Source organism: Cyprinodon variegatus, unplaced genomic scaffold (assembly GCF_000732505.1).
Source record: "Cyprinodon variegatus isolate N-32 unplaced genomic scaffold, C_variegatus-1.0 Scaffold463, whole genome shotgun sequence".
Taxonomy (NCBI): Eukaryota; Metazoa; Chordata; class Actinopteri; order Cyprinodontiformes; family Cyprinodontidae; genus Cyprinodon; species Cyprinodon variegatus.
Window position 1 is genome coordinate 500,703 of NW_015150916.1, and position 20,907 is coordinate 521,609.

Consider the following 20,907-nt stretch of genomic DNA (forward strand, 5'->3'; position numbering starts at 1 on the left):
TAATTAACGCATTAAATCATTTTTTTTTTACATTTGGAAAAATAAAATATCTCCCTTTTAATCCCTTTTAACAATATGCCTACACCCCCATCATGTGGCGTAACCAGGAACTGCATGCAGAATTTCCACCTATGAATCACAACCTCTAAACAAATGATGTGGTAGCCCTGAGAGATTTAAAAAAAAAAAAAAAAAAAAAAAGCAGCCCTCCACATCGAGTCTTGATGATGATGATATGAAGCGGTGGATGCAGAGAGAAAACAGGCTCACCATCAGAAGCAGCAGCAGCAGCATCACTGATCTCTTCCAGCCGTCCCCCGCCGCCCACACTTCCGGAGCGGACCCTGTGACAGCCAGGCAGCTGCCGGTCGGGATGCGTCCGTCTGAGCTGAGCGGAGGACGGCGCCTGTGAAACGAGGAATTACATCTCCTCTTTACAATCTCAGCTGCAGACATCGGATCACATCAGCAGCACTTTTTCTCTCAGCAGAAAAACAGTCCATTAAGCTACTGTCTGCCGTCAACTGTTGCTTATTTTCACTGTAAATGAATCTTGTAAGGTAGGTGAATTATTCTAACCCACTGCCATAATAAATTCAGTAATATTCAAACACGCGTATTTTTGCGTTTACATATGTGTTTCCATGGCGGTGATGATGATGATGATGATGATGATGATGATGATGATGATGATGATGATGATGATGATGATGATGATGATGGATTGTTCTAATGCAACAATAGTTTTTTTCCCCTTTAAAACCATATTTATCCTGTTTATGCACTTAAATCCCCCCACCGAATGTTGTGGTTCATTTAAGTTAGGTTAAAAATCGTTTTACCCCATTATGGGCATCTGTCTTTGTTTTAATGAATACAGTCAGTTTGATCCCTCACAGTTGCAAATTTGTTTCACAGGATGAAATTTTTCCTGTTAACACCATTTACCTTTTTTATGACTTCCTTATGCCTTCCTAATCTCGTGATTCCTTTTAGTATGTGTGTCTGAACAATCATATGGAGCATACTGCTTGGACAGAGGATGATCCTTTAAAAACAGTAACCGTAAGGATGATAGCATTAAGGCAAACTGAACTGTGGAGTAAAAAATGTATTACGATCTGCAGAGAAACAAAATTAAATCGCCGGAATTGAAGTGAAAAAAAAATGTGGATCAGTGCATTCCTAGTCCCAGAGCTACTTTTAAGGCTTTTGGATTTGGAGATAATATAGAACAGTTGTGGACTTTTCTATTAGTTATATTTACTGTTCATCCAGGATATCACAAAAGAGCTAAGCCCAACATCTAAAGCTCAGTAGGTCTCAGCTGCTTTACTTAAAGGTATAGTGAAGGGTTTCGCTCTCGCAACTTAAAAAAAATAAATAAATTGCTCATGCATAACCCTGTACCCTCTCCAAAAAAGGAACGCCTATTAAACACGAACAAGAGCATGCACGAGCCCATTTCTCCTTGTGCACGCTCTGTTTAACAGTTCCTGTGTGCATCGCTCATACAAGCTGACTTTCCTAAACAGGATTTGCAATTTTTCCAGTATGTCAGTGAAAATGGGGACAAGCACGTAAGACGGCCTTACGTAAACATATCACCAGAATGATTGGCAGTTAAGAGGACCACTTATTTTGATGATCCACCCAGAAAAAGAACATCCTCCACTATACCTTTAAGGTCAGTGCTCAGAATTTGGCAAACTGAAGAGAACACAACAAAAAGAACAAAAATCCCATTCCCACACTGGCCATCAAACATCTTGATTACAGTAAACCCTCGTTTATCGCGGGGGTTATGTTCCAAAAAGAACTTGCGATAGGTCAAATCCGTGAAGTAGAAACCGTTAATTTTTTACAGTTATTATACAATGAAATACTCCATACACCATTGAAATCAAGGAACAAAAACTTTTTACAGGCCCAAGCATTTGTTTAACAAATAAAAGTACGGTATAAACGTTGTTGTTGTCTGTTTTTTTGTTTTTTTTACAAATAACTACTGTACTGTACTGTAAAATAATATAGTTATAAATAAATAAGTAATAATTTTAATCATCAATACGAAATGAAGGGTTAATATTGCGGGGATCAGCACCGCCCCACCGTGACGGATTGGAACGGGAGAAAATGAAAAATGATTATGAAAAAAAATACAGTACAGTAAAAAAATAAAGTACAGTATTTCACTGCTGTTCTGACGGAGCCGCTGCATCCTGACTCTGCTCTGTGGCGTTTTTTTCTTTTAAAGCCTGCGGTGCAGGTGTGTTTTTTGGAGAGAAGAACATAGTTATCAGTAGTTGTCGCTCTTTTTTCTTCTGGGCCAAAAGATCCTTATAAACCGACATGCCACCATTAATATGTTTGACAATAAAGTTTAACAATGCATGATGCAAATCCGTGAAGCAGCGAGACCGTGAAAAGTGAACCACGTTATAGCGAGGGTTCACTGTATCCTCAAGATATTCTCTTTGTATTAATTAACAACAGACATAAAACTAACACAAAATGTCAATGACAGACCACAATATAATCAAACATGATGTTCTCTTTATTATCTGTAATAGGCCCCTTAACTGTCGCAGAAAAACATCATGAGCTTTTTGAAAAATTAGAATGTATTATGTAAAATGATCTGGAAACTAACTCTTTCAATAAAACTATAGTTATGCAGCCAGACAATAATTCTAAGCACATAAAAAAGCCTTATTTGATTGGCCTTGTCAATGGCTACAATAATGTCCAAGAGAAATGGTGTGGCATTGAACGTGCCACGAAGAGTGGTGATACTTTTTGTATATATATCTATATATAAACAAGCATGACAGTAAAGGCTAAAACATGGTGGGATTGACACACTGACGGGGAAGAAACCTGAGTGGACATTAGTCCAGCTAATATTTGTCACTGACTCAGTCTTGGAATTGCTAAAGAATTTTGCTGTTCATAGAATGTTGTATTTAATGGTTTTAAAAGAAAATAGATTTTATGGAGAAAATGTGGTCTAAAAAGATGCACATGCAATACGGATATAAACAGCACTTATTGGAGACGGTTAGGATGAGTAAATAAATAACTAGGGCTAAATGTTTTACACAAAAATCAAGATGGCGATTGTTTTTAACCAAAACTGCAATTTTATTTTGATATACCTTTGTTCTAACCCAGAGCTTGTTTTTGTGTTTTGTTTGTTTGTTTTTTATACTTAAATAATACCAGAAGGAAATTACTTCTCTGCATTTAACCCATCCCCTTGTGGAGCAGTGGGCTGCCATTGTGCGGCGCCCGGGGAGCAATGTGGGGTTAAGGGTCTTGCTCAGGGACCCAGAGTGGCAGTCTGTGGGAGTGGGGGATCAGACTCACAACCTCAGGATTCAAAGCCCTATGCCCTAACCACTAGGCCGCCTCTCCCCTCTGTAGATGTTTCACCCCAGGCTTTCAGTTTTTTTTTAAAAACTTGCTTGACCAGAACTTGACCAGAGGCCACTATTGCAGGACTTTACTATAATCTTAGTGTGAAAAAGGGCTAACTTCTACTTGCATTCATGGATCTGCTGCTAGCTGCAACCAGTGGCGCCTACAGAAATGTTTCACAGGGGTGGCCAGATGGGGCCACTAAAAACCTACACTTTCAGGGTTTGAATATACTATTGTGTTAAACCTGCCTGTAGAAATCACTTAAGAAAAGACTTAAGTAAACACCTAGCCTACTCATATTTTGGTTTATTGTGTGATTTTTTTAATGTTACATCACTGGCTGTGGATAATGGGATGAAATGCTAAACTGATGGTACTAGGGTGGCGCCACTGGCTGCAACTCTCTACCTTTCTGTGTGGCGACAAAGCCAACTCAAGCATTTTTACTGCCACTTAAAGCCCTTGAGGGAGACATTTTGTGTCTTTCTGTTGTTAAATACAGTGTGATTAAAATATGTGCCTCTGTGATTTGAAAATTGCGTTTTGCTAAATAACATTTACAAATTACATTGAAAATGCAATGAATTGCCCAGCCCTATATGCAACTATCCAATAATTTGTGTGCATCTCACAAATACAGTCACAATCTGTTGTTATTGGCATGTGATAACAGCAAGAACATTTATGTTTATGTTTTTTATGTTTTTAATTGGTTTTAGAGAGACTGCCAACGCCTTCTACAGTCCTGTAGGTTTATGAAAGAATGGAAATGCTAAACAACATTAGCATTCATTATTATGATTTATGATATTATGGTCACTCAGTGAAAATGAGTTATGTTTATAAAAAAAGTACAGACTTTGTTGCATAGTTTTTAATAGTTTTTTTTTTATTTGTGTGTTTCTAACTGAGCTGCATTGCACAGCCATCAAATATGCTTAGAAATCAAATAAAAGGAGATCTCTTTGGTTCAATAAGACAAGATAAAGCCCTGCTTTTGTCTACCCTGGTGTTCTGAATCAGTTTTCCTGTGCTGCTCCTCTCAGTCCACTCACTGGTTCTTTGTGAGTGGCCTGCGGCCTGCTAATTATCAGTGGATTTGATAAAGTCATTAATAACCCAGCCAGACCGGCTGGGCTGTGAGCAGAAACACAAACTGGCACAGTAAAGAAATAGGCAGCCTCTGGATGGAGGAGCCCCTTTATTTGGGACAGATCTGGGAGTTTCTGGGTCGGGTCAGTTAATATTAATAGCTGTGAATGAGTGTCACTCTAGAAACAGAAGAAGAGAGAGTTAAAAAACAATCCACTAGACTTTGTTTCCAAGTTTGAAGACGTTTCTCTTCTCATCCAGGAAGCTTTTTCAATTCAAAATGTCAGAAATTGCATGGAGTTCAGGGCTTTATGGAGTGGACCAAAAACAAAGCCTTGTTCTGGCTTAGAAAACATGCAAATTGATGCCCTTTGTCTGAAATATACTTTTAATATTTAATGTCCTTTTTAAAGAGGAAAATGCTCCTGTAAGATAGGTAAACATAAGACCTTTAGCTTTGGATTTGAAAATTTCTACTGCTTAAGTGAGAATAAAATGAATCAAATCCGATCTTGACTGAAAAGCTTTGAATATGAATAAAGTAATTTAGATAAACAAAAATAATCTAAAGCCATGGTTAGTATTTCCTTTGAAGGCGGCTTAATTTTTGTTATCAATGTGTGAGGAACAGACAAATCGAGGTTTCTTATGAAATCTGTTTCTGGAAGGTGCAGCATAACAGCATGTGCTTGTGTACGTTTATGTTTTTGATCTGTTTATTTGGCTTTCTGTTTGTCAATTTTATCAGAGGAAGTAGAGATTAGACAGGACAAAAAAACTCGCAAGGGAGAATAAACGAACGAGAAGTTCTCTGTTGAGAGATTTAGAAAAAAAAAGGCACGATCCCAGCTCTTTTGTTACCATGACAACAGTGACATCACCGCGGGGTTACCTCCTGGCCTGTTCTGTGGTGCCGTAGAACCAGGGATCAGGCTTAATGTGCGTGTCTGCAGGAGTTGATGTGTGCGCACATAGAAGCTTCTCCGTGCGAGCTATTTGTAAAAGTAATCATAGGGACATAAGTCTGGTTTAGATGGTAACCGTGGTTGCCGACTGTTGCTAGGCAACTGCAGCCATGGTAACAAGCTGAAGCATGATGTAGCGTTGCTTAGCAAAAGGACAGAGTGGAGGTGGGGACTCATCGACAGCTATGAGATACAAGCAGGATTGTAGATGTTCATCCTGGGTATAAAGTATATCTTTCTTCAGCTCACTGACAGTAAACCCGAACTTGATGTTTATACCGTAGTTTAGTAGTTTCTCATCAAAGCTTCTACGGTTCAAACAACAGGTATTGGGTCACACTACCATAAAAACCATTTCACTTCCATGGCTGCAGGTGAAAACGTTTAGTGGGAGAAACCTGACTGCTCTGCTCAGAGTCCTGAGCTTGACCTTTAAGACCAGCTTTAGGATGAATAGGATCCACAAAAGCAAACAAAACCAATGAAAAACCTTGTAAAAAAGTTGATTCTCCTAAGAATGGGGGTCCTTTATCAAATTGGACCCTATCGGTTAAGTAAACAACAGAAAAAACGCTGCAAACAAAATATGATGCAACCAAAAACAAAATGCTGCAAAAAAAAAAAAAAAAAAGTAATTAAATGATGCAGTTAGTAAAAACAGCTGCAAATCTCTTAAAAAAAAAAAAAAAAAAACACCACTAAAGGGAGTTGAACAAAGAACAAAGCATATTGGAATAGAGTGTTACTTTAACATAGGTTATAACACAAAACTATGCTGTTATTCTGCAATATTTTAAGACTATGGCAGTGTCCGAATGTCCACCCTAACCCCTAAATCCCTCAATCACCTCAGCCTAGAGAATATGTGCACTAAATATATAGTGGACTTTATAGTGAATCAGTTAACTCACCTTTTGTACAGATCATCACTGCTTTTCGCTCCCCATTGGTCACGTAGCTCCGCCTCCCTGCACGGTGCCTGTTATTTGTCACTGCCAAAACAAATCCCATGATGTGCGCATAGAATTTTTTGTTTGCAGCCTTTTTCTGTTGCATTTGTTTTTTGTGTTTGCTTGTTTCAGACTTTGTGTTATACATGTGTTTGCAACTCCTTTATATGTTTGCTGCTTTCACCTGTGGGAAGCTCATTTCTTTTCTTGTTTTGTTTTGCAGCATTTTTCTTTTTCTATTTTTTTTTTGTGCTTTTGTGATTTGGAGTTTGCATCATGCATGTTTTTGAAGCTTGTTTCTTCCTTTGCTGCTCTTTTACTCCTGTCAGCCACCATAGAAATATGGCTGAAGGTGCCATGTTCATCTGTTGAAGTTATAGAACAATCATACAAAACTCCTGGCCACATCTATTAAGGAATAAGACTGCTTCAATGTCCAAAACATAAACAAATTTCAGAGTGGAATGTATAAAGAAACATAGAAACCAAAAGCAAAGGATCTTGTGAAAATGTCAGATGTATCCTGTGGCGTAAGGTTAAAGTTTGATCACAAATCGGTAATTTTTCTGGCCCATGGTATTTCATTCTATCTGGTCCTATTTAATAGTATTTTATCTCTGTTTTTTCTTTTGATTTAACATTTCTTTTGTTCCTTTTTGGATGTGAAGGACCTTGTAATGTTCACTTTAAAGTCTACCTTAGTTACCTACCGACCTTTACTTTCTTTTTATTCTTTTCCTAATGAAAATAAGCAGATTTCTCATATTTTAGCTTTTGTTTTTTGTTTAATTTTAGCTACAGTACATATTTGCTTAAATTTGACCAATTTTGATCATTTCTAGGTTTATGAACAACCGTGTTCCTCCTAACAAGAGATACCAGCCCACAGAATACGAGCATGCTGCCAACTGTGCCACGCATGCGGTCAGTATGCATAAAACCCCCCCACCCGACGCCTCACACACACACCCACACACACACTCACAGTACAAGCTGTTTGTAATGCAGAACGCTCACATTTATGACTATACTAATAATATTAGTTTTAAAAGTTGTGCCATCATCATGTTCTCAATAGCACCTCACCTTGATACTTTTTGCGTTTTTTCCTTTGATCTCTTGTGTTTTCTAGATGTGGATAATCCCTAGCCTGCTGGGTAGCTCACTGTTGCACTACGAGTCAGAGGACCGATGGGAGCGGCTGTCAGCCTGGGTGTACGGGGCAGGGCTCAGCTCGCTCTTCATTATCTCCACCTTGTTCCACACTGTGGCCTGGAAGAAAAGCCACCTCCGGTATGAAAACAGACATAAGGAGGCTTGTTACAGTAATCCTTGAACTTGAATTTTTTGCATTAGGGGATTTATCCAAAATGTTTCCAGTGTCCCAATCTTTAGGGCCATTGTTCCTAACACAGAAATTTTCAAAACACTGGTCTGCACCATGCAAGAGCTGGTTCTTACTGCATCTTCCTCAATTTAAAAAGGGTTCCATGGCATCTACGGGTCCTTAAATCTAATTCTGGTCTACCTTCAAAGTGCTCTATGTTTGTGTTAAACTGAAAAGTGCCATGGAAGTGGCAGGATAAAGCCAGAGCTACAAAGATAACAGCAGATTAATGGTAGAATGGACCAGTAACCTGAATCTGGTCAAGAATCTGCAGAAAGACTTGAAAGTCAATGCTATCTAATCTAACTGAGACTGAGCTATTTATAAAAGAAAGGGCAAAAACTTTGTTCTTTTTAGATGTGAATTTGCTATAGATATATAAATATTTGCATTTGATTAAAGCAAAAATGTTTCCACCAAAAATGTTATATAAATGCACAATACAATTGGTATGTTGTATCATTGTATCATGTATCATTTTCTTTGCGCTTTACCATTATTTTCTGTTGGTCTCTTCTCCAAAGTTCTTGACTGACGTATGTGGTGGTAGTATGAAAAAATGGGTTAAGCAGGTATAAATAGTTTTGCAAGAACAATACACATTTAAAAACAATGTAAGGGCTGCAACTGAAAGAAAATATAGATACCTAACAAAACCTTTTTTTACAGCTCTGTAGAGCAGTGTTTCCACATGTGTGACAGGATGGTGATCTACTTCTTCATTGCAGCCTCCTACGCCCCATGGTAAATATACTGGCCTGTTGTCTGTGTGTGGGTGCCTGTAAATCAGATTGCATAGGGACGCTTGGCAGCTGTCATCTTATTGGCTCTTTGACAGGCTAAACCTCCGGGAACTGGGTCCGTGGGCGTGTCACATGCGCTGGCTGGTGTGGGTGATGGCATCTTTTGGAACCACCTACGTCTTCTTCTTCCATGAGAGGTCTGTTCCCACACTTACACCTTCATGTGGGTCAGACTGGCAATTAATGCTACATGTTTTCTACATGGCAGGACCAAATTTCAACCTGTTGCAATGGTTGTTTTTTAAAGTTGAGGCAATTGTGCTTGACCTGAAATGCTCATTATTGCAGTTAGAGGTACATAAGCATTGCGTAATAAACAACTATTCAGGTATTGCAACAACTATAGGAAGACAACTACCTCCAACATTGTTTATATCTATTTAGAACGTTTTGTTTTTTTAGAAGTTGGTCATTAGCAGTGATTTTTTATCACCCTTTAAAGATTATCCCAAGATCCTAAGCCTTGATCACTTTGCATCCCCCTCCTTCTTGCTAAGCACTGCCTTTGGTACTGTTAGTAGGGTATCAAATAGTAAATTGCACATTATACCATGCAGAAGTTATTGTCGCTGTGGTTTCGCATTGTAGAGTCTGGTTGCAGCAGGGATGAATGACCTGCGGTAGCCATCTTTTTTACAGGAGCTGCTCAGCTCCTCTACAGACAAGCGCAGAGGGTGGAAGGTGTTGACCATGATGGATGTAAGCTTGGACAGCACCCTCCTCTCAGCCATTTCCTCCACCGAGTCCAGAAGGACAGAAGTGGCCCTTCTAACTACTGTAGTTTGTTCAGTCTCTTTCTGTCCTGGTCTGCTCTGCCAGGGGCCCAGCAGATGACAGAATAGAGGAGGGCTGATGCCACTACAGAGTCATCAAAGGTTTTAAGCAGGGGCCTGCCCTATATACTACTAGTTAAGCTTTGACCCCTATTCCCTTTTCGAAAATAACTTTAAGTCTATTTGAGTCTTTTGCTAATAGAGATTTTTGATAAGCATAAATGGATTAAAATCATGGAACAGAATGATGGCGTTCCTCTCAGCTCTGTTTTAGTTTAAAAACTACATAAATCCCAACAGTTGGTGATTCACAGCTGTATTTTGCTGTCTCTATCGCTTGCCTTTTTCTGAGTGTCATATCAGTTCATAAATTCTAGTACATTTTCTACAGGTAAACAAGGACAAACCAGAGATATAAGTCATGGTTCTGGGAAGCACAGAGGCAAACCACATTCAGAAGTAGGTGTGCTGGCCCTATACACATTTATGCTGAAGCTGTGATGAACCTGTATGTATGGTTGGGTGGTAAGGTGGATTTATCTGATTTTGTTCCAATATGTATTTTAAAGCCAACCCAAGTCATAAGTGATCTAAGCCTCTGCTTAGCATCCCCAAGCTATCAGGGGCCCTTCTATTAAATCTTGAATTTTAAAGCAGACCGAAATTTGAATTTTTTTCATGGCTCATTGGAAATTTCATTATTGCAAAAAAAAAAAAGGGTATGAACTTGTTTGAAATGTAAAATGGCCTATGGTGATAGCAAACTCTGATGGATGATAAATTGTCCCAGGAATGAATTATATATTGTAATATTGTCTTTTGGTTTGAGTCCAAAGTGCTTCCACACTACATCAACCTCCTTATACTTTGAAACCATTTCCATCTCTCTTTTTTCCAGAATTTCACTAGTTTTCTACTTCTCAGTCAACAGGTCCTCATGCTACACTTTAGTGAAACCTGTGTAAACCTGTGTAAACAAAACACAAAATGTACTTTTAAGATTTACTGGAACTTGCAAGTTTTCTTTTTAGAAGTAAACAATTGTTTTCATTGTTTGATTGCTGACAAGGAGGAGGAACAACTGTGTCAGTTGGCCAACTTATAGCCAAGAGCATTTTATTTGGGGTCTGTTGTTTATCTTTGCTAAATGAAGTTATAGTTTGGTATCGTTAAGAGACTGTGCTGTTTTGAGTTATACTGTCATGGCTATCAGCCTTATTCACTGCTTCAGAATCATGCAGGTGGAGCATTGGAGGTGAATATATAAACAATCATACCATAGTACCTCATCTGCTAAAGAAGTGATCTTGACATAATAGTTCGTGCTTACAATTTAAACATGTCACACAAACAGACGTCTACAAATAGGACCAGTTGATTGCAGCATGTATGGAAAGCCAAAAGTGCAGCATGTTCAGTACATTAAAAAGGGGTGTAATTGCTATGTAAACTTTTCTATGGGACTTGTAACCTCTGCATCAAATTAATGGAATCATTTTTGGCCCTAAATGTAAGAAGAATTATATAGTAATTTATTTTAGTTATTGTTAACTATTAAATACATATTTTTACTTTACGACCATTATGAATGTATGCTATCTCTCTTTTTAGAGCTGAAAATCTGTCTTTCCACCAGAAAATATAACATAATTATATATGCATTTGTATAAATATATTTGTTTAATGTAAATATTTGATTTAAAGATTAATTGACCAAGACCTTAGTCATTAGCTAAGTTATTTGCGATTATATTTATATATAGCAATATATAAATGCCAAAGGTGGGGGGTCTCATTTCCTAATATCTTTTTTAATTCCAAATAAATACCAAGTTGTTAGGTTAACCGCCAGTTCTAATTCTAAAACTTCTTTATATGTTCTTCTCTTTCAGATATAAACTCATGGAGTTAATTTGTTACACAGTAATGGGAGTTTTTCCTGCTCTGGTCATCTTTTCAATGGTAAGCCCACTGATGTATTTTACAGCACTATATTGCAAAGTGCTGTACCCCACATTAACCTCCCTTACCTCTTGTCAGCCGGAGCAGTCCGGATTGTGTGAGCTGCTGGTCGGCGGAGCCTGCTACTGTCTCGGTATTGTCTTCTTTAAAAGTGATGGGATCGTCCCGTTTGCTCACGCCATCTGGCACCTTTTCGTAGTTGTGGGAGCAGCCATACATTACTACGCCATCTGGAAGTATCTTTACGCCCAGACTCCCAGGCAGGTCCAGACCTCCAGATGACATCAGTGATGACCTCACAGGAATGGACTCCTGTGATTGAGTTTCTCTGGGGGAGCTGTGTCCAAGTTCAAGGGCTGCCTCATATAGGACTGAACTCTAAGGATAAACAACCTTTACATTTGGATCTGTCTGATCAACTTATAAAGTCCAATAAGTTGTTTGTTTTTTTAACTTTAAAACATAATTTGGGTTGTACACTGATTCTACTATAGGAAATACTACAAATGACCTTTAATATCAAAAATTTTATTTCTTACAGACTTCTGCTGAGATTTTGGTGGTTTACTATAATAGTATTAGGATATAAAGGTCGTAAGTGGTGTAAGGAGAAGGCTCTGAGCAGCAGTTAAAGCTTATTCATGGTGTGCAACCCACAGGGCCTTATCAGCAGACTATTAACTAGTAACAACCATGCTGCCCTCACCTAAACACCACAGTGTTAGCTCTCCAGCTAACCCTGCGGCACTGTGGCTTTTAAAAAAATGAGGAATCCAGACTAAGTTCTCCTATTGCTTTAAAAAAAAGTCTTATTAGGTAGCTAAAGAAAAAACTCTGCCTTTGCACAAAGTATTTTTGTACAATAAAGTTAGAGAGAGGGTAAAACGATAGTGCATATAGAGAAGTTGCTGAAAAATGGAGGGTAGTTGTAAGGTTTTTAGACTGATAAAGTATATACCAAGGCGGAGACTGATGGTGGAGGCACAGAAACAATGTGCATTTAAAGGGGCATTTCAGACTTTGTGAGGACCCATTCTAGTTCAGATGTAAAGTCTATGGCATTGGCACTTGGATGGAATAATCAAGACAAGGGAAGATTACTTATACTACCACCCTATTACCTAAAAGTTAACAGCGCTGAGATCACAATTACCTTTAAGGGGATTTACGTTCCTTTAAGTTTATTTTACATTCTAGAAATATTCGAATAACATTATAATCCTAAAGACCATTTCTGCAATGCTACAAAGCCGAACAAGTGCAGATACATAGATGAGCTAGCTTTATTGAAAGCATAAACATGTTTACCTGTTTATTGTTGTCACTTTCTAAATCAATATAAAAATTGTTTAGACAATGTATAAAAGTAAAAGTTTGGATCCTAGAACCCTTTAAGTCTGAAAATATATCAAATTAATCAGATACATACCGTATAAACTTTATTATATTATGCAGAATCACCTCGTTGTAATGAATCCCTATTTCCTAAGGTGGCACCTTTGTATACTTGGACACAGCTGAAATCCCCACTTCAGTTTATATTAATGTATTAAATCACTGTATTTTCCAAGAATTTATTTTGTTTTTATGATCAGTGCTTAGCTACCGACTCTCTGTGGTGCACATCCAGATTCAATGTTCAGAAGCAGCATTTTCTTAAAGCAGCAGGATGACAATGTTTACAGTTGCCTGCCTTGATTATCATCTGCAGATTAAGCATTTGTTTTAATTATCATTTACACCTAGTTAATATGAGTGGTTTATATTTACAGTCTAGAGTTTTAGATCATATAAATTTACATTTGATTAAACTTTTTGCTTCTTTTTTTTGGTGACTTAATGTAATTACCAAAACAAGCATGAGTAGAATAATTTGATAATGTATATTTAACATAGATTTGTGGTTGTAGCCTTAAAGACTAAGCCTCTATACATCCACAATCATTAGAACAATAGAATATGTAGTCTATTTGCTGAATATCACAGTTTCCTGTTGCTTGTTAGGTTTTACAAGCCGGAATGTCTTCAGTATCATTTGTACAGAGATTATATTTTCTTGTGTAGTGTTCGTTGTCTTGAAAATAGGTGTAAAACTAATGATTAGCAACATGGTTAATGCTGAAACACAATTGACTCATCACTGCCAGAGGGCTAAATTACTGCCGGTACTGATAGCACATGCTACCATGATTAAGAAAATGTCTCATCTGAAAGGAAACTGAAGCTATATTATTCTTAAACAATCTCTCCCAATATAAAGGCATCTCAGGAGTGTGTGTGTTTGTATGTGTTACTTGCCTGAATGTGGTTGTGGGTATATTTTACCATCAAATGCCCATGAAAACCTATAGTTTACATATGAAAACGTTGAACACATAAATATCTATATTTGCTATTCTCTAACTCGGCGTTTCATTGTAAAGTTTAATAAATGTGGCTGAGGACCAAAAAGGTCGGGGAATCTAATAGTTAAAGGTGTGAAAAACAACAAAAAACCAACAAGTGACACTGGTCATGTTTCACAGTTGTTTGACACTCAGGATTTTAGGGACCATCGAATCTGCTGGTGAATATTCTCAGTCATCCAGGTCATAGTCATTCCCAAAAAAGTAAAAAAAAAAAAAACAATCCACTGGACTTTGTTTCCAAGTCAGAAGACGTTTCGCTTCAAATCCAGGAAGCTTTTTCAATTCAAAATGTCAGAAATAGCGTCAAGTTTGAGGCTTTATAGAGTTATTACCTACACAGTGTTACCGCTTATAAAGATATTAAAATGCCTTAAAATAATTTCATTTATTGTCTCAGTAGCATATATTCACACTGCCATAAGGGGAAAGATCTTAATTTTGAAATCAGTAAATATATTTAGGGGGAAAAAATTATTGACGCCACAGTCATTTCTTAAAATAATTATCATAAAATAATTTTCAAATATACTGTACTTGAAGAAATGAGTTTTGAAGAACTTTGAATAAGTCATCCATGCCTTTCTTTCTTTCTGTGGTTTAAATGTTAGGCTAATCTCTATAAGAAGGTCTTTAAAATACTGTAGGAAAGACAGGAAAACAAGCCATTGAAGTGATTTAGATGATTACTGCTATTGTCTTGAGTGAAAGCAGTCAAAGGAAATAAACAAATCATAAATAGTACAAACAGCATATGCTAAAGTAGACTAAATGTCAGGAAAATAATGGAGATTTTGTGGAGCATCAAATTACTGGCTGTTGCTTGTATTATAGGATTAATTGTAGGGAATTAATTGGTTTCTGCTGCATCAGGATGAGCTATGCCATCTAAGAATAGTCTGACTAACAGAAATATAACTTTATTGATCTATTAGTTTTGCAAATCAGTCATATAATTAGCCAAACTAATCAGAGAAGTATTTCAGGTTGTCCAGTTCGACATCAGTTTCAAGCATCTAGCATCCTAAGGAGACAGGATATTCAATGGAGCAAGCAGCACAGGCTGATCTAAGATTAGGAATTGCTTTTATTGGTCATAGTCAGGTTAATTCTGAAGCAGATAATTCACTGAGAGCTGTGGTGGGCTAGTCTGTGGCAGCCTGGTGATCCACTTTTGAAGCTTTAGGGCCAAATGCTGCTGGATGAGCTGCTGAAGCATTTTTACCATTTTTTCCCGTCTTGGTAGCATGTTTTCCTATGCTACTTAAGCGTAATAGTGTGGATGTGTATATTAACAGGACAACATGCAAGATAAAATTGTCTTAAAGAACTGCAGCAGCTCTTACAGTGTCAGATTAAACTACTAAATGCTCACTCTAATAATATCATTTTTCCTTTAGATGCCAATAGATAGGGGAAATAGTTGAATCAAAATAAGGACCTTAAAAGTGTTCATATTTGCACAAAGACACACTGTGATCAAAATCCATTTAGACTTTTTTTTAATACAAAAGTAAGGATATTTCTGTTACCTTTACAGACAGAATAAGGAATTAAATAAATAAATTGTCCTTAACATGTTTCATTAGCAACTCTATGTTCAAAAATGGTATCTACCTTTACCTCACTTTTTGGTTAAAAAGCAAAATTAACAACAAATGTGAGTCAATCATGAGATGATAAATTATAAAGCAAACCTGAAAGCATGATATAAACACTGTAAATCTCAACGAGTTATGATTATCATTGGGTTTTTTTTTAACTGTATGTAATTCATGGAAATGAAACAGCCTAAATCAATGGAAACCTTAAGGGTTATAAACCTATTTCCACAACTAAGAGGAAAATATATGTTTATTGCAGATTTGAATATGTTTAAATGATACTTATATTTCTGAATGATGCTAATTTGAAACAAGTCCTTAAGACCAAATAGCTTGTAAATATTTAGATTATCAATGTTTACTGACACATTCTAGATACATAAAAAAAAAAAAAAAAAAAGGTTAATTCTTGCTTTATCATATTTGGTATTAAAACCATTTTCATAAGCAGTTTTATTAATTTAATCTTCTTAGTTTCTTAGTATCTTGAGAATAGTATTAATTTTTACTAGAGAAGTAGTGCACATAGAAATTTGTATAAATCTCAGTCATTTTACAAACTGTACATCTGTTCATGTTATTTACACTCTTTGTGAAGGTGAAGCCGCTCAGTGTTTTTTGTCCTGCTACTGCTCTCTCCTTGTTCCAGAAAAGCTCATGTATTTTCCTACATGGTTCTATCTTTTTAATTTGATTATTGTATCTTTGGTGCATTTTTGTGTTGTGATAAGCCTATTTGATGCACACAATGCTTTTATCTTTTCTATCTCTGTTATAATAAAAGTGCTGTTTAAATGCACTATGTTGCTGAATTAATCTTTTCAACTGATTGAGACACTTTCCTGTACTTTTTCAAAGTGAAATAGTTTTTTTTTTCTGAAACAAAAAAACTTGTGCTGCAATTACATTTACAGATCTTTTGGCCGTACTTCTAAGTTTCCGTTTGATCATAGATTCAGATCTCAGTTAAAATTTGTACAATAAACTGAAAACTGATCACCGAACCCCAATTCTATCTGCCTTTGCTAAAAGAGCTGGGTTTTATTTTTGGCCTCCACTTCCTGGACCTGAATACATTTATTAACAGGCCTCTGCATCTCTTGGTAGCTGTTAATTAGGAAATGCAATCATTTGATTCAGGTGTGCTGGAGCAGAGGCACGTCTAAACATGTACAACATCGGTTTCTTGATCTGAAATTATACTATAATCATATTAAAGGTCAGAGAGAGGCAGAAATATTCACGGTTGTTGCACCCTTGATATTTGCACCAATGAAACATTAGAAAGACATATAGAGCAGTAGGAAAACTGCAGTCTTTTCCAAAAAAGAAAACCAAAAACAATTGATTACTGTTTATTTTGGTTCATTTGACTTATACCACAGATCTTAAATGCTTTGGAACCCTTAACTATTAATTTGAATGAAGGTTTTCATTTATTTGAAAATGACTGCATATAAAGTGGTGATTGAACATCTATTACAGGTAAAGACTGCTATGACTGGAATTTTAATGCTGAAAAACAACCAATCCAGGATGTTGAGGTTTTCTTTCCCTCTGATTTAACCTAAACGTTTCTGATTAATTAAAAAAAGACTACCTCCTTACCAGTGTATGGAACAGGATTAGGCCCACTGAAAAAATGTTAAAAAATTTGACTGATTTTTACATTTTATCTCAGTATAATATGAGAAAAAAGTCAGAATTCTGACTTGCCATGTCTGTTTTAAAGTCTGAACTAGCTCTCTTGTTTTAATCACCTTAATTAATGAAATAGCATCACCTAGGACGCCTCAGGCACGTAAAAAGTCACCTAATTCCGTCATTTTCCACCAATGTGTCACTGGCCCTCTCAAACAACTCACATCTTTGTCAGTGAAGCTGAGTGCTCCCACATCTCTTCCTTCATAGTGCTCATCTACATTAAGATCCAAAATTATGAGATTAAAGTCAGAATTCTGAGAAAAAAGTCAGAATTCTGAGATGTAAGTCAGAATTCTGAGATTAAAGTCAGAATTCTGACTTTTTCTAATTTTTTTCAGTGGCCCTAATCCTCTTCCGTACCAGTGGTATTTTCTGGGGTAAGGTTTCTACCCTGCTGATATTTTTTAGTTCTCTGCTGTCTAACGCCGGGGGTGGGGTTGTAATGGCTCCAGAAATGACCGCCAGGGGGCGCACTTTCCCCTCCTTTCAAACCGCAGCAGGTGTATCTAGATGACGGCTCGTGCAGAGCTCGGCTATTTTCGCCTAGGTTCGGCAGCGAGCCGTTGTGGATGTGGGAATGCGGTTACCATAGGAGTGTGGGCATTGCCGGACACTCCGTGGAGATGTGCGCAAGCGAACCGGGACCCATCGGGGCTGGCTGCTGTTTAAATTAGCGGAGCTTTCTCGGAGAGGGATGTAAATGGGAACCCGAAGCGGAGAGGCGTCGCTGGAAACTGGGCAGCAGTGTCTGTGTATCCCCCCTCCATTTTTTGCTGGGGATTTTCTACCGAGGGAATGAAAGAGAAGCCAAGGATTCCCCGGCAGCACCGTGGAGCCACGCATTGCAGACAACGTGAGTACTTTCAGGCAACAGACTCCCAGGGGACTTCGCTGCTGAGGCACTCAACTTTTCCACCAGCTAACCTAATTCAATTTAAAAAGCAACTCACACCTCAGAGAGGTTTTTAATACAAATACGTTTCTACCTTCCGGGTGTAACTGAGAACTATTTTCCCAATAACTGTAAATGATCAGGTGTCAATATATAGAGTCATTAAGCGCACCTGCTGACGGTCAGAGGCCGCGCCTGGCGACTCATCAGCGGATTCCGTTCTGAGGATGTTCTTTTGTTGCTAAGGCGGTTGCTATTGACGACCAGCGAGTCTGAAGTCGTAAACAGACGGACAGACACTGGATAACTGGAGCAGACCCAAACTCAGCTCCAAGGTTTTATCTCCCTGACCTTCTGGTGGGGAACATAAGGGCAGGTAGCAGGTCAATAATCATTGTCACATTGTTTTACTAAATGTTTTCACAAATATATTGCTTATAAACTGCCATGTTGTTATTGTATACCGTATATATATTCTATAAATGTGTAGACGCAGTAGGGGTTTCCTGGGATTGATTTAACTGTAGCCAAGTGGCCAGATTACTGTGGATTAGCAGGCATTTAAAATAGTCACGTTATCCGAGCAGTTCTTGCAGAGTACAACAAGGCTGACCTACAAATTTTTCCCCTTTTAAAGAATATTCTTATGCAGTTTAAGTGTTTGCAAGGAGAGCTACATGTTAGTGATAAAGGGACATGTGGGAAGGTCATGAAGAAAAAGTGAGGTCTGCATCAGTATTTAGAAAATCATGTTGTAGTGCTTTGTAGAGCTATATTTTGCTGCAGTAAAGCCCCTCTTTTTTGGGCTTCTGTGCATCTAGAGGCTGGGGCTTTTACCCATGCTTTTATCCTTCCTCCTTTGCAAAATAGCTTACTCAGATTAAATAAAGTGCATCTATGTAGATCAGTTTCTAGGCTTGCTGCAGGTTCTCACTTGGATTTAAAGTTCTGGGAAGAGTTGTCCTGATATACTTCCTCATCCTATCAGGTTCTACTGAATGAATCACTGATTTGATTCAGGCTCAGCCTCTAAAACATGCAGGAAGTGCATGCTACACTGTTTTAGGGAAACAATGTAAATTCAAATAACAGTTTTCAAATCAGGACTTTAATTATTGAAGGAAAAGTAATTTTCCCCTAAGCCTATTATTAATATTCAATTTGTAACTAGATCGACAACCTATTGTGGGATTGTTATAGCAGGCAGTAATTCTTGAACTTGGCTGCAGAGACTCTTCTGTAGTGAATCGTATTATGTTCCGGTTTAAACTGTTTGTTTTAGGTGATGCCAAAGATTTACAATAGGATTTGTAGATGATAGACTTAGACTTGGACAGATTTATTTTGTAAACACGAGTGTAAACAAAAATAAATTTCGTTTAAAACCGCTCTAGACAATTTCATTTTATAATGTGCAGCCTTGAAAACAGTAATAAATACATAAAAAATAGTAATATAAACTTATGAGTGTATACTGTATATACAGTTCTAACATTAATTTTCTTTTTTGAAGTCTTTGATGGCTCTCGCTTTGGTATGAAGCCTTATAAAAAGCTTTGCAACCTTTTTTCCCCTTGTTTTTCCCCTCTGCTTCTAAATTTCTTTCCATTGTATTTAGCCTTCTTAGTGTAGTTAGGTGTGGCTGACATGGAACTCAGATTTTTAAAACATGGATACTTGAAGTTAATTATGTTCTAGCAAGGGGGTGATTACTTTCTAATACCGGTACTTGTAGTGTAAGTTAGTTAATTTTCAAAAAATAAAGAATTATTTATGGTAGTGTTGCGCTGATGCCATTTTTGGCCCTGATACCTGGCTTTGCAGTATTGGCCGATACTGATACCATCTGTTTGAAATTGATGTGTTTATGTATGAAGAGCTGCATACTACTTGGATGTAAAATAATTGCCATCATGGCTTTGTCAAGCTGCTTTGTGAAGCAGGAAATAGACTAAAACAAAGTGAATCCAGTAGAACTTTTTATTGTCTACCTGGAATGGGTGACAATAGTTGAAAAAACTTTTGGCTCTCAAAATGGTATTGCCGATACCACCATTTTAGTGCCGGATCGGGGCCCTGCCCGATACTGGTATTGGTATCGGTGCAACACTAATTTAAAGTATAATCTTGTGTTAACTCGAATTTTCTTTGTCTGATATTAAAGGTATAATGGAGGATTTTCGCATTTTTTAAGACCTGACCTCTCCAAATTGCACACTCGCAACCATGTGCCCGCAACCGAGAGGGAATGCTATTTAACGCCTGAGAGCATGCACCAGCTCAAATCTCCTCATGCACACTCTGTTTAAAAGTTGCTGCTTGCATTGCTCATACAAGCTTGCTTTCAAATAGATTTAGAATTTTTCCACTATGTCAAACTCACCGCCGGTAAGTGAAAATGGGGACGAGCGCCTAGGACGGCCTTATGAAAACATCCATCCGTACATTTTCCGACACGCTTATCATAACTGGGGTCGCAAGTTGTGCTGGTGCCTATCTCCAGCTGTCAATGAGCAAGACGTGGGGTACACAGGTTGCCAGTCTATCGCAGGGCAACCTTACATAAACATATCACCAGAATGATTGACAATTTGGAGGACCACTTATTTTGATGATCCAACCGGAAAAAGAACATCCACTATACCTTTAAATGTGTTTGCTCAGAAAAATCAAGTGCAACAAAAACTAAAGAGCAGAGGAAGGTGGTGAATGCAGGACTTGTAGACTGGTTACAGCAGAATAGAATAGAATAGAATAGAATAGAATAGAATAGAATAGAATAGAAAAGAATAGAATAGAATAGAATAGAAAATCCCTTTATTGTCCTTCAATGTTGAAATTGTGGTGTTACAGCAGCAAAAGATTATAGCAAATGTGGTCACACAAATATCAACGTTAAAAAGTGTATAAAATTAACAGAAGAAGTGACAGAGTAAAAAAAACAACA

At 37.5% G+C, this 20,907-nt stretch overlaps 2 protein-coding genes across 7 annotated transcripts in view; both read left to right on the forward strand.

Annotated features, from left to right (window-relative positions):
* The first annotated feature begins 192 nt into the window (after positions 1-192).
* Positions 193-16,145, forward strand: LOC107094090 (monocyte to macrophage differentiation factor 2-like). Of its 2 annotated transcripts, XM_015389505.1 has the most exons (7): positions 199-560; positions 7,273-7,354; positions 7,563-7,723; positions 8,487-8,561; positions 8,656-8,757; positions 11,286-11,355; positions 11,434-16,145. In XM_015389505.1, exons 1-7 carry the CDS (start codon positions 547-549, stop codon positions 11,635-11,637), a joined length of 708 nt encoding a protein of 235 aa, XP_015244991.1. In that variant the 5' UTR covers positions 199-546; the 3' UTR covers positions 11,638-16,145. The 2 variants fall into 2 exon arrangements, with proteins under 2 accessions (XP_015244990.1, XP_015244991.1); XM_015389504.1 differs by lacking the exons at positions 11,286-11,355; positions 11,434-16,145 and adding an exon at positions 9,143-9,625 and having other exon boundaries at positions 193-560; positions 8,656-8,988.
* A 1,482-nt stretch (positions 16,146-17,627) lies between these two features.
* The window catches only part of radil (Ras association and DIL domains), a 49,379-nt gene continuing 46,099 nt past the window's right edge, over positions 17,628-20,907 (forward strand). For all 5 annotated transcript variants that reach the window (XM_015389513.1, XM_015389515.1, XM_015389514.1 and 2 more), the window contains exon 1: positions 17,628-17,921. The gene's annotated coding sequence lies outside the window, so the exon portion shown is untranslated. The remainder of the gene's footprint in view (positions 17,922-20,907) is intronic.